At 44.5% G+C, this 13,311-nt stretch overlaps 1 protein-coding gene across 1 annotated transcript in view; it reads left to right on the forward strand.

Annotated features, from left to right (window-relative positions):
- mgat5 (alpha-1,6-mannosylglycoprotein 6-beta-N-acetylglucosaminyltransferase) overlaps positions 1–13,311 on the forward strand; it is a 128,541-nt gene that overhangs the window by 56,712 nt on the left and 58,518 nt on the right. The window contains exons 4-5 of the mRNA XM_084154891.1: positions 7,922–7,998; positions 9,451–9,540. Of these exons, the coding sequence (XP_084011017.1) occupies positions 7,922–7,998; positions 9,451–9,540 (167 nt within the window). The remainder of the gene's footprint in view (positions 1–7,921; positions 7,999–9,450; positions 9,541–13,311) is intronic.

The following is a 13,311-nucleotide window of genomic DNA, read 5'->3' on the forward strand; positions in this document are numbered from 1 at the left end:
TCCTCTACAGTCAGTAACAAGGCATGATTGTTTCATGCTGGCTGTACACACAGTAACATGACATCATGCAGCCTTGGGAAGGACCGATGTTTTCCTGCATGCAAATATTGTAGCTGCAGTATGAGACATTTGACTACAGGCTAGTCAAACTGGTGCTAGCTAGTGTTGCTGGGTGTAGGGTGAAGTTGCACCTAGATGCTGATCTTGTGTCAGTTTTGCATTTTCCCACTAAAGGTTAAGGTTAGGATTGGGGGAGGGAAGCTGATCGTCGATCTGTACCTAGGGGAAAGTTTACCCCATATAAGTACAAACAGTCATGTGTTCTCCGTCACAGTTCTGATATTTTATGGTTAATGTACTTTAAACCAGTTTATGGACTGCCTTCGTTTGAAGGCACAAAGTCGCCACCAGCAAAACACTAGAGCTGTCAATGTAAAACCTCACTCTTGCCTCTGTCCTCACATGCAAATCAGGTCATTTATGGTGATGCTAGGGGAAAAATATTTTATGACGCTGATATTACAGAACAAACTTTGGAAGCATAGGCCTAGATTAAAATGAATGGGAGTGCAAATGGCCACACCTGTCCTTGCACATTGCACTCCGGGGTGACGTTTCCTCTAGGTGCAGATCTAGGATCAGCTTCCTCTCCCCTCCCACAATCCTAACCTTAACAATCAGGGCATAAAATGAACTTTTTGGTCTACCAGCCACGCAGATTTTTTACCAGACAAAATATTTTTTGGCTGCTAGAATTACACTAACAAACCATAGAAAAACAGAGGATGCTTTGTAATGTTTCTAAAACAATAAATGTATTACTATTAAGAAGTAATTAATGTGGTATATTGAATATATATATATTTTTTAACCAAAATACACTACATGACCAAAAGTATGCTCGTCAAACATCTCATTCCAAAATCATGGGCATTAATATGGAGTTGGTCCCCCTTTTGCTGCTATAACAGCCTCCACTCTTCTGGGAAGACTTTCCACTAGACTTTCCACTAGATGTTGGAACATTGGGGACTTGCTTCCATTCAGCCACAAGAGCATTAGTGAGGTCGGGCACTGATGTTGGGTGATTAGGCCTGGCTCGCAGTCGGCATTCCAAAGGTGTTCAATGGAGTTGAGGTCAGGGCTCTGTGCAGGCCAGTCAAGTTCTTCCACACCGATCTCAACAAACCGTTTCTGTATGGACCTCGCTTTGTGCATGAGGGCATTGTCATGCTGAAACAGGAAAGGGCCTTCCCCAAACTGTTGCCACAAAGTTGGAAGCACAGAATCATCTAGAATGTCATTGTATGCTGTAGCCTTAAGATTTCCCTTCACTGGAACTAAGGGGCCTAGCCCGAACCATGAAAAAACAGCCCCAGACCATTATTCCTCCACCAAACTTTACAGTTGGCACTATGCATTCGGGCAGGTAGCGTTCTCCTGGCATCCGCCAAACCCAGATTAGTCCGTCGGACTGCCAGATGGTGAAGCGTGATTCTTTACTCCAGAGATCACGTTTCCACTGCTCCAGAGTCCAATGGCGGCAAGCTTTACACCACTCCAGCCGACGCTTGGCATTGCGCATGGTGATCTTAGGTTTGTGTGCGGCTGCTCGGCCATGGAAACCCATTTCATGAAGCTCCTAACAAACAGTCAGCAACGGGTGTGTCAGAAATAGCTGAAACCACTAATTTGAAGGGGTGTCCACATACCTTTGTATATATAGTGTATCATAGATGAGACAGAAAAGTGTACCTGCCCCTTTAAGGGCGGGAGGTTACCTTGGTAGTGCGACTCAAGTCCTGTTTGTGCCTGTGAGATAGATTCTGACTAGTAGAAGCGTTTTCTTCTCTTCCCTGGCAGTTGAAACTCCGACATAGAAAAACAACCTAGCTTGTGAACAAAACAATGTAAATAGCCAAGAAACACAAGGACAAAGTCTCACTTCAGTAGACTTTAGTTTCAAGTAAATTAGACAGACTTTTATGCCTGTGCGCAGCGCTTCTAAACATGTACCTTTCACTCAGCTCTTCATGTGCACACACCCCCAGCCAGGCGGTGTTGTAGCGCGAAGTAGAATACGCTATATAGGATTCATAGTTCTTTGACTTTGGCGATTAATTTACCAGCTATGAAACAAAACAGCGGAAATACTTTGAAAACTATACATTTGATCATACTTGACTATTTGTGTTCACAAATGCGAGTGAAACGCTCGCACTGTTGAGCCCTGACCACCCGTCAATAGACATTTCACCCGCCAATGCCAAAATCTACCCACAGGTGGCTGGTGTTAATTTTAGGCCTTGTTAACCATTAGTGGAGGAAATTCAGCATCTAGGGGCAACTTCAAGCTACACAGCACATTGCAGTTTAAAAAGAAGCCCTTTGAATGAGGAATGGAAATTTAAGATGACATCATTGATTGTCAATGCTATTCTAAGCCTTGTCCCCAGACTACCTGAATTCTCAGAAATGTTACCCTCACAATGGATTCTTCCCACCGTTGCGGCTTTGATTCATTAGTAAATATTACACAGCTCTTCTTAATTAATTTGAAACTGGGGAATGTTAGTCATGCTTGGGAGATGATAAGATGATAAATCAAGGCTTTTGGCTGCCACAGGCACTCTGGGAACTGTTGTTATTTACACTGCTGTGAGACTGAATTTATGGGCCCGGTTTCCCAAAATTATCTTAAGGCTAAGTGAATCATTAGAACCATTGAGCTCAAGGCTAAGTTCAACGTTAGAGCCATTGAGCTTAAGATGCTTTTGGGAAACCAGAGCCTGTAGCCGAGACCGGACACGCGCACGCACACACGGACCGATTTTTCTGTTCTTACACTGTTGTGAAGTCCTGTAGAGAATAAAGACTGTTCTGGATGACTTCTCCAGACTAGAGTCAAATCAACAGCAGCCACGCGCCAGGTTTGTGTGTGTGTGTGTGTTTCCTCCCTGGAAAATCACCCCTGCATATTGTCATCATCCAGCTTCTCCACTTCCACAACATCCCCTCAAAGTACACACACACACACACACACACACACACACACACACACACACAGCCCCTCTCCTCCTGTCACCCCACTGAGAGCCTACAGCTGTTCTGTGGCTGAGAGGGCACTCTCCATAAGCTGCCTCTTGCTTAATTGATGAGGTCACTCGTCATTCGCACCGGCAAAGTGCACCCAAAGTTGGCCGAGGAGCTGTGGGCTTGATGGAACAGAAGTGGTGAGAGAGATGAAAATCTGTGAAAAAATGATGCACTTATTTTTTTATATATATCTTGCCGTTATGGAGCTGGATCATGGTTGAGTCTGAAATTGCACCATATTTCCTATATAGTGCACTACTTTTGACCAGGGCTCTTAGGGCTCTGGTCATAAGTAGTGCACTATATAGGGAATAGGGTGCTATTTCGGATACACCCCATGGTATCTCTCCCACTCTGTAACGGCACCTTACGTAATGCGTCCAGAAAGCTCAAATGTCGGGAGGTGGATGATGATGAGCGCAAGACTGTGAGGAGAGGATTGAGTTTGAAGCGGGGAAGAGGAGAGGGTGTAACGTAAGCCTGATGTATTTAGTCCAAAGTCCATTTGCCTTAACCCAAGCTAAACCTGGGTTTGGCTTAATGATGAACTCAGAGAAGCAAAATGAAAAGGGCGAGAAAATGCCTCCTTCCTCTTTCCACCTTGGATATAAAGCACCACAACTGCTAGTAGCTGCTCCCTTTTCTGATTTAGGTTTGCAGAATTCCAGAATCTTATTTTGTGATTGTCTTATATGATCTATTAACAGTTCCATCTGGATTTCGAGCAAGGGTATGATGGAATTAATTTCTAAAACCTTTGTACTGGCAAACCTGGCAAACTTCCTCCTCAAAGATCTCCAGTAGTACTGTGTCTTTGAGTAACATTGTAATATTTCCTGGATTTAGTGGAAGGGGTCTTACGCAATGCTGCTGAATGTGTCATCTCTCCATCATCACCGCCTTCATTCTCTCTGTACCTGTCATGTAGTGGTGTGGTTAAGCTTGCAGAGGGCTTATCGGCACGCATTATCTGAAGATTGGTTTTGCTTGACGTCAGCCTTCATTTCCTCTTCGTGCAGGTGTTGGATTTGGCTCTATCTGCTATTTCGATAGACTATTCCTTTGCAGAGTTCAGTTTTTAGCACAACGGTCCTGCTATGAGTCAGGTGTATGTTGTGGTTGACCTCAAAATGGGAGTTTATACCAACATACTAGGAGAACGGATTCAAAGGACTTTTCCTCACAGATGACCTACCCCGATGTGTGTCTTTGTCCGTCTGTGTGCGTGTGTATTTATTTACTCAGAGACGGGTAGCTCTGCTGGTATGACACAGCCCTGTAATACCGTGTGCATGTTCCACAGAGTACTATTATGCAAGCGTTGCAGTTGCCGTGACCACAGCACAGCATGTCAATCTAGATCCTTAGCATTGTTGTTCGGTTAATCAGACTTAAAAATGCTCATCAGGCTTAAAGATGCTCTGTGAAGAAGGCACAGCATGTGGAGAGATCTGTTAGGTTTAAATACCACCTCTCTGACATTTGATTATAGTGAGGCTATATTTAGCCTGCCACTTGGCGACATGCAGCTCTTTCTGCTTGATTAAAGCAGCAGCGACTTAAGAAGCCGCGTTTTGGCACTGATGCACTGGCTGGTGAGATCTCAGCTCATATCAGCTGGTCTCATCTCGTCTTATCAAGAGGAGGAGGGAGACGTGTGTGTGTGTGTGTGTGTGTGTGTGTGTGTGTGTGTGTGTGTGTGGACACAGGCTCATGGGCTCAGCATGGGGTCCACTACCCTCACTTTTGGTCCAGTGCGAGGCCTTTGTTAAACCGGCTATGATAGAAAATACTTTAATAATAATCTGTCTGCTTCCCCCCATTGTTCTCCTGCTCCTGTTGCCCCGGGAAACCATGGCTAAACCAGAGGCTCTTTGTCTCAGGCTAGCTGTCTCATGACCACATGACCGTTGTCCATATCCGCATTTATTAACAGGGAGTCAAATTGAGACCCTGGTCTCTTTTACAAATGAGCACTGTAGAATACAGAAAAACACGCATCAAATACGAAATACAATCAATAAATAGGAACATGCAAAAACGCATAGCCTGCAGTGTCACACACAATGGTTCAGGCGTTGCAATGTGCATGTTTGAGATTTCATTGCAGTTGGACTGTGCAGAATCACTGCTAGGGCTACTCATTATGTGATCAAGATGATTGATTCTGCGCATCGCCTCGTTCAAACTGATCCCCACAAACAAGCTGATTGACTGTCTTCTCTCTCTCATCTCATCTCTTTCAAAGGCTTCTTTTAGCAGCCAATGACTGAAACAGGAGAGAGCAGCTTCAAAGGCATCTTTAGGTGTTTGGACCCACTGGAAGTTTGCGAATAGCAGTGAATGTCCCTCTTCTTATTTGGTTCTCATTGGTGTAGTTTGAAATGTCTGCTAGACGCTGATCTCGGGTCAGTTTTGCATTTACCCCACTATGGTTAATGTTAAGTTTGATGGAGGGAAGCTCTTTCTAGATCTGTACCTAGGAGGATCTTCACCCCGGAGTGTTCTCATTTGTCTATCACAATGGTTTGCTGTATCCACCACTATGCTGTGTATTATATAAATGATGTACTGCATAGCCATTGCGAGTATGAAAACAACGAGGATATTAGAATAGACGAGAGGGCCGTGTCGTAGCATGAACTCTTTACATCGAGGGTTATTAAGCCAAAGCGCTGTGTGCATTAAACAAATTTCAATCAGCGATTCTTCCTGGAGTAGAGACAACATACTATGTTATCAGAATGAGATCACCTCCTCAGTAACTGACTGACACACACACACACACACACACACACACACACACACACACACACACACACACACACACTCTCCTGACGTGGGAGGATAGAATAGCTTTGTGTGCAGAGATCACATGACATTCTGTTCATTAGAATTCTGATACATTTTCTTCTCCCTCTCACTGAAATCTCTTTGTTTCTTAGTGAATGCTACTCGGTGCAGAAGGAAGTAATCTCATTGGTCTATGTACTGGAGACCCACCGTGTTTGGGCTGAGCCGGTCCTGAAGGTTTAATAATTAATCCAGGACTGATCAATCGCTATAGAACTAAGTGATACATAGCCTAATGTTTGGCTCTGTACAAGCCGCAGGACATTTGGATGCAAGATCTTGTCACTCTGTCTGCCTCTTTGTTATTGGCAAACTCACCATGGGTCGCAAATGGTAAAAAGCCTGCCTCTTGTTTTCTATACATTCTGTGCAGATGCTTTGCTTCTTACTTCAGATTTTTTTTTCACAGAACAGGTAGTGACTGTTAAGAGATTTCTAACAGGAACCTTGGGATTTTTATCCAAAACACGCAGTCTGCAAAGGTTCCCTTATTGTTATCGAACTCGGCCAGTGCTAATAGCTGTAATTCACTCATGGCCAAGCCACAGACCCAATGGCAATATCCTCTTGTCAGTCCAAACTAAGTTTCCCTCGGACTGTGAGAGAGTATCAGCCTTGAACTGATGACAGGGCAATCTGGTCCACCTCTCAGACAGGACAGTCATTAAAGGGATACTTCGGGATTTTGGCAATGAGGCCCTAGATGCTAGTAGATACCCATAGACTTCCAGTCTAGTTAGCATTGGCTCGGGAAACTACCTCTAACTTCCTTCATACTGGACACAGAGACATAACGATGATATCCACAAGTGTATCTGTCTCTGTCTCCCAAAGTATCCATTTAAGGCTGCCATCACACTGGCTGTCTCGTCTGGCCTCGTCTCGTCTCTTCTCTTCTCTCTCTCTCTCTCTCTCTCTCTCTCTCTCTCTCTCTCTCTCTCTCTCTCTCTCTCTCTCTCCCTCCACCCCTCACTACACCCCTCACTACACCTGTCCTCTCTCCAATCCTTCCTTCATGACGATGGGCATGATGACAGCCTTTCAGACAGCCCCCTGAGAAAATAGAGCCCTGACTGGGCCTCATCACCACCTCTGTCATGGAATATGAGGATAACAGTTGTTGTTTCTGTAAAAGGAGAGAAAGAAACAGTCCAAAATGGCACCCTATTCCCTACATACATTGGTGTGCTAAGTGTTTGCACTATATAGGAAATAGGGTGGCATTTTGGGATGCACCCAATACCTTTTTGACAAAGACTGATTGAAACGGGTCATCTTTTTATTTATTTTGTGGTGTTTTTGGGAGATGCCATCACATTTTCTTTTTTGGAATGTGACTTTTCCCAGATGAGCACCCCATTCCATAGAAGCCTTTTAGTAGCGCCGGCATATCTAAACTCCACCCATGTCTGTTGTCAGTGTGAGGCTGGCAGAGAGTGAGCTTATCTGAACCTGCATCAGTCTGCTGCATCAGGAATGGAAATCACACCACTGGTGCCAGGGGAGCAGCACAGCATAGCATAGCATAGCACAGCACAGCATAGCCTCACTGGCATCGTGTATCTGTTGCGGATGTTACGCTACCTGTGCTCGTGCTATTGGGAGAGGGCAAACGTCACATGCATACATATGTTGTTTGAATTCTCGGCCCTGTTCAACACCACCACCTCCCTGAGGATACATGAAGTCATTGGTTGTTTGGAGCTTTTCGATGTGTAAACCCAAAGTGTGTGTTTGTACCTGTGTATGCATGTGTATTTTTGATATGTCATGCGCATACATGCCTGAGGCAGTGTGTATGTGCACAGGAGTGTGTTCATTCAGGCGTGTGTATTGATTTCTCTGTGTCATCTTTGTTTGCGAATTCCACACCTGCACGGTTTGCTCCCAAGGCTGGTGGCTGACCTTATTGATCCCCTCCTCTTCTCTCCTCTCTTTTTCTCTCCTCTCTCTCTCTCCTCTCTTTCCACAGATCTGCTGAACGGCGTTCAGGAGAAATGTGAGCTTCCCCCCATGGACGGCTTCCCTCACTGTGAGGACAAAGTCAAGGTGAGAGAGACACACGCACCCAATCACACACACACACACACACACACACACACACACACACACACACACACACACGCCAGCCAGCCAGGCATAATCACAGCACTCCAGCCCCAGGCCGGAGTCTGCCCGGAGCAGATACCGTCATATCATAAAGGCCATCTGCTCTGCGCGCTGCTCCCAAGCCTCCACTGGCACTGTCACCAAGGAAAGGCAGGCATGGCTAGCCGATCACCATTAAAAGAGCCAAAACAGGGCTCAAACAGGCTCCATAGTGGAAACAGATGAGCCGTTTTGTCCTATTTAGCCTCTGTTGGTCTCAAATGTCTATCTCCTTTCTTTTTTTTAATGGGATTATTTCAACCACATTAGATCTCAAGTGTTTTATTGAGGTTAAATTAGAATGCAGTTTTTTATGTATTTTCTTGCTCGTGGCTTAAATGGCTCTGCTGACTAAACTGTCTGCTAGTAAAATAACTTCAGACAGATCATTTTATTCCTTGGCCGCTTTTATGGGGTATGGTGGAAATCCCAGCTGTCACAGTGCTATATAATACTGTACATGGTATAAAGTTCCTACTGGCAACCTTTTCCATCCTGTTATTGTCCTCTGATGGATGGAATAATTCTTATTTGAAAAACCTTTCAGGTGATCTTTAGCAGGAACAAAAGACATTTAAGACTTCTTGCTCCTTCCAATTGCAATCTACTTCGGAATTCATAAACCCCTGTAGAATACCTCGAAGTCAATTAGATGCACATGATGTTTTCAGCTGCCTTGCGTGACTCTCAGCCCAGGGGATTTACTTGGGTGTCTGTCAATCTCAGTGGAATTAGTAAACCTACACCCACTCTGCATAGCCTAGTCATTCAAAAACAATGGGATGGAAATCAGATGGAAAAATCAGATGGAAATTGCAGCGTTGGAAAGTGGTAGGCTACGTCCCAAATGGCAGCCTATTCCCTATGTAGTGCACTACTTTTGACCAGGGCCCATAGGGAATAGGCTGTCATTTGGGACTTAATGTGTCAGTGTAGGAGTGGAACACCATTATTCCTAACCCATACTGTAAGTGATTGCCATATTCCCCCGTAACCTTGGCCAAGTCATAGCCCCGTTTTGCTCCTTCACATTGCTTCAGCAGATTGTTTTGCTCATCTCCATCTGTGAACATCTGAAAACACTGTATTTTGCGGTTGAATCTCCAAAACATCAGCCGATTGAACAAAAACACTTTTTCACTTTCAATGCTATTGACACTTTGCCCAGAGTCACATTTTTGTTTCTTTGCTTACATTGGTTATTTTTCTTGGATTTATGAGTCCACACACAGATTGGGGTCTGGTCGAATAGCTCAGAGCTTCAGAGAGGACTGGCCAAGGCATGTGGATTGATAGGCTATACTGGTACCTGTTGTGTTCAGTCCTGATCAAGTCTCTCCTCCTCTTCCTCAGTGGATGAAGGACATGTGGCGGTCAGACTCATGCTACACTAACTACGGCGTGGACGGCTCCACCTGCTCCTTCTTCATCTATCTCAGCGAGGTGAGTGGTCTGTGTGTCTGTCTGTGTGTCTGTCTGTGCGTGTGTCCATGTGTCCGTGCCCGTGTGTATGTATGTGTCCGTGTGTGTGTATTTGCGCAGAGTGGCTAAAGTGTGGTTTGATCTACTCATTGACATTCAGTGTTAACATAGCCTGGGGGACGTGGAACACCCCAGCTCTTTACGTATTCATCCACTGCATCTCCACGCACGCCCTTGACGTCTGAACTATTTAATTGTGAATTATCCTACAGCATTACATTTTTAATAGGAGTTAATATGGAAACGTACTGTAGCATTCTGATTACCCTAGAGAGTAGTGTACGCACATGCAAACACAACACTCGAGATTTAAAGCCCATTGATATCGTAGCATTCGCAAATAAGGTTTGTCCTCTGGTGATCAATGAGAAGCGCATTGCTAAGTAATAATGACTGAACTGAAGTTTGTTTTAATCGAACTCAAGTCCTTGACTCTTTATGTTGATTATTCTCGGTTCACTGAAAAATATATTTCCTGGTCAGATATGGGAGCTTATAAATGTTGTATCAGTTGATCAGTGCTTGGGGGAAGAACAGTACAATGTCATTTTACTCTACTGAAAAAAACCTGTTGGGAGAGACATGCACCAAACCCATTAAAGGAAAACTCCACCCCAAAACTATCTTTTGGTATTTGTTTCATTAGTCCATTGTCAAAAATACACTACCGGTCAAAAGTTTTAGAACACCTACTCATTCAAGGGGTTTTCTTTATTTTTGCTATTTTCTATGTTGTAGAATAATAGTGAAGACATCAAAACTATGAAATAACATATGGAATCATGTATATATAATCATGTGTATATAATCATGTATACATGTATTATATTTGAGATTCTTCAAATAGCCAACCTTTGCCTTGATGACAGCTTTGCACACTCTTGGCATTCTCTCAACCAGCTTCACCTGGAATGCTTTTCCAACAGTCTTGAAGGAGTTCCCACATATGCTGAGCACTTGTTGGCTGCTTTTCCTTCACTCTGCTGTCCGACTCATCCCAAACCATCTCAATTGGGTTGAGGTCGGGGGATTGTGGAGGCCAGGTCATCTGATGCAGCACTCCATCACTCTCCTTCTTGGTAAAATAGCCCTTACACAGCCTGGAGGTGTGTTGGGTCATTGTCCTGTTGAAAAACAAATGATAGTCCCACTAAGCCCAAACCAGATGGGATGGCGTTGCAGAATGCTGTGGTAGCCATGCTGGTTAAGTGTGCCTTGAATTCTAAATAAATCACAAACAGTGTCACCAGCAAAGCACCCCCACACCATAACACCTCGTCCTCCATGCTTCACGGTGGGAACCACACATGCGGAGATCATCCGTTCACCTACTCTGCGTCTCACAAAGACAGGGCGGTTGGAACCAAAAATCTCCAATTTGGACTCCAGACCAAAGGACACATTTCCACTGGTCTAATGTCCATTGCTCGTGTTTCTTGGCCCAAGCAGGTCTCTTCTTCTTATTGGTGTCCTTTAGTTGTGGTTTCTTTGCAGCAATTCGACCATGATGGCCTGATTCACACAATCTCCTCTGAGCAGTTGATGTTGAGATGTGTCTGTTACTTGAACTCTGTGAAGCATTTATTTGGGCTGCAATTTCTGAGGCTGGTAACTCTAATGAACGTATCATCTGCAGCAGAGGTGACTCTGGGTCTTCCATTCCTGCGGCGGTCCTCATGAGAGCCAGTTTCATCATAGCGCTTGATGGTTTTTGTGACTGCGCTTGAAGAAACTTTCAAAGTTCTCGAAATGTTCCGTATTGACTGACCTTCATGTCTTAAAGTAATGATGGACTGTCGTTTCTCTTTGCTTATTTGAGCTGTTCTTGCCATAATATGGACTTGGTCTTTTACCAAATAAGGATATCTTCTATATACCCCCCCTACCTTGTCACAACACAACTGATTGGCTCAAACGCATTAAGGAGGAAAGAAATTCCACAAATTAACTTTGAAGAAGGCACACCTGTTAATTTAAATGCATTCCAGGTGACTACCTCATGAAGCTGGTTGAGAGAATGCCAAGAGTGTGCAAAGCTGTCATCAAGGCAAAGGGTGGCTATTTGAAGAATCCCAAATATAAAATATATATTGATTTAACATTTTTATGGTTACTAAATGATTCCATATGTGTTATTTCATAGTGTTGATGTCTTCACTATTATTCTACAATGTAGAACATAGTAAAAATAAAGAATAACCCTTGAATGAGTAGGTGTTCTAAAACTTTTGACCAGTAGTGTATATAACTTACAAAATACAGCCAGTGTGATGCATTTTGCATTATATGATGCAACACGCAGCATCATATGATGCAAAATGGATAACACCGGCTGTATTTCTGTATTTTGAAAGTTTATATATCTTGAGAACTAGATTGCTGACATGTAAAACATTTTGGGACTGTGTGTGTGGGTGGAATTTACCTTTGAGGGAGAGAGGATGGTTGCATTCCAAATGCCATCCTATTCCATTTTTAGTACACTACTTTTGACTATAGGGAACCCTTAGGTATGCAGCCAGTGAGAGGTCTGTGAAACGAGACAGCTCTCGATCACCGACCGTTTTACTGCACTGAAGTCAGTGTGACCTGCTGTCACCATGGCGATATGCATGTATTTCCATATAATATCAGCCTTGTTCTTTCTCTCTGCCTCTCTGCCTCTCTCTCTTGCTTTCTGTCTGGCATTTACACACACAATGCAACCTCCCCAGAGTGAGGAGGAATTTGGGATGTAGCCTAATTTCCCATGCCCAGATTGGACAGCCAGACGGATGGCCCCAACGTTGGGACTGTCACAGCAAAAACCCCAGCATCCATTTTAAGGGCCAATTGTAGTGTATCAGGATCCACTGGTTGCCTGACTGGCCCAGTGAGTGAATGAGGTTGATTGAGGCTTAATCAATTAAGAGTTTATCCAAATGGCGCCTTATCCCCTATGTAGTGAACTACTTTTGGTCAGAGCCCTACACCCTATTGGCCAGAGACCCCAAAAGTAGTGCACTATATAAGGAATAGGATGTCATTACAGTAGGGTGGGGCCACATTGGTTCTCTGTCTATCTCTGTATCTGCACTCAACAGTGAGGCTGGGCCCACCATTGCTAGTCGATGCATCAAACACTCACCACCTCTCCCCCAGAACATTTTTTTTACATTTTACATTTTAGTCATTTAGCAGACGCTCTTATCCAGAGCGACTTACAGTTAGTGAATACATATTTTTTTTATACTGGCCCCCCGTGGGAATCGAACCCACAACCCTGGCGTTGCAAACGCCATGCTCTATCAACTGAGCTACATCCCTGCCGGCCATTCCCTCCCCTAACCTGGACGACGCTGGGCCAATTGTGCGCCGCCCATGAGTCTCCCGGTCGCGGCCGGCAGCGACAGAGCCTGGATTCGAACCTGGATCTCTAGTGGCACAGAACCTCTGAAGTGAGAACAAAGTAAGCCATGCCTCTGTCAGCATGACATCTGCTTTCACTGAATCAGTTACCTGCCTAATGACTGCCTGATTTGCCTTCTAGGCTGCATCCCAAATATTACCCCATAGAGCTCTGGTCAAAAGGAGAGCACTATATAGGGAAGAGGGTGCCATTTGGGACACAGCCCTAGTCTCCCTTCCTCCCTCCCTCGCTCCTGCGTCCTCTCCTCTCCTCTCTCTCCTCTCCGTTGGCAGAGTTCACAGGCCCCATATGAAACACTCACATTTTCCATCTCAGTTCCTTCT

Source organism: Coregonus lavaretus (assembly GCF_964263955.1).
Source record: "Coregonus lavaretus genome assembly, chromosome: 38".
NCBI lineage: Eukaryota > Metazoa > Chordata > Actinopteri > Salmoniformes > Salmonidae > Coregonus > Coregonus lavaretus.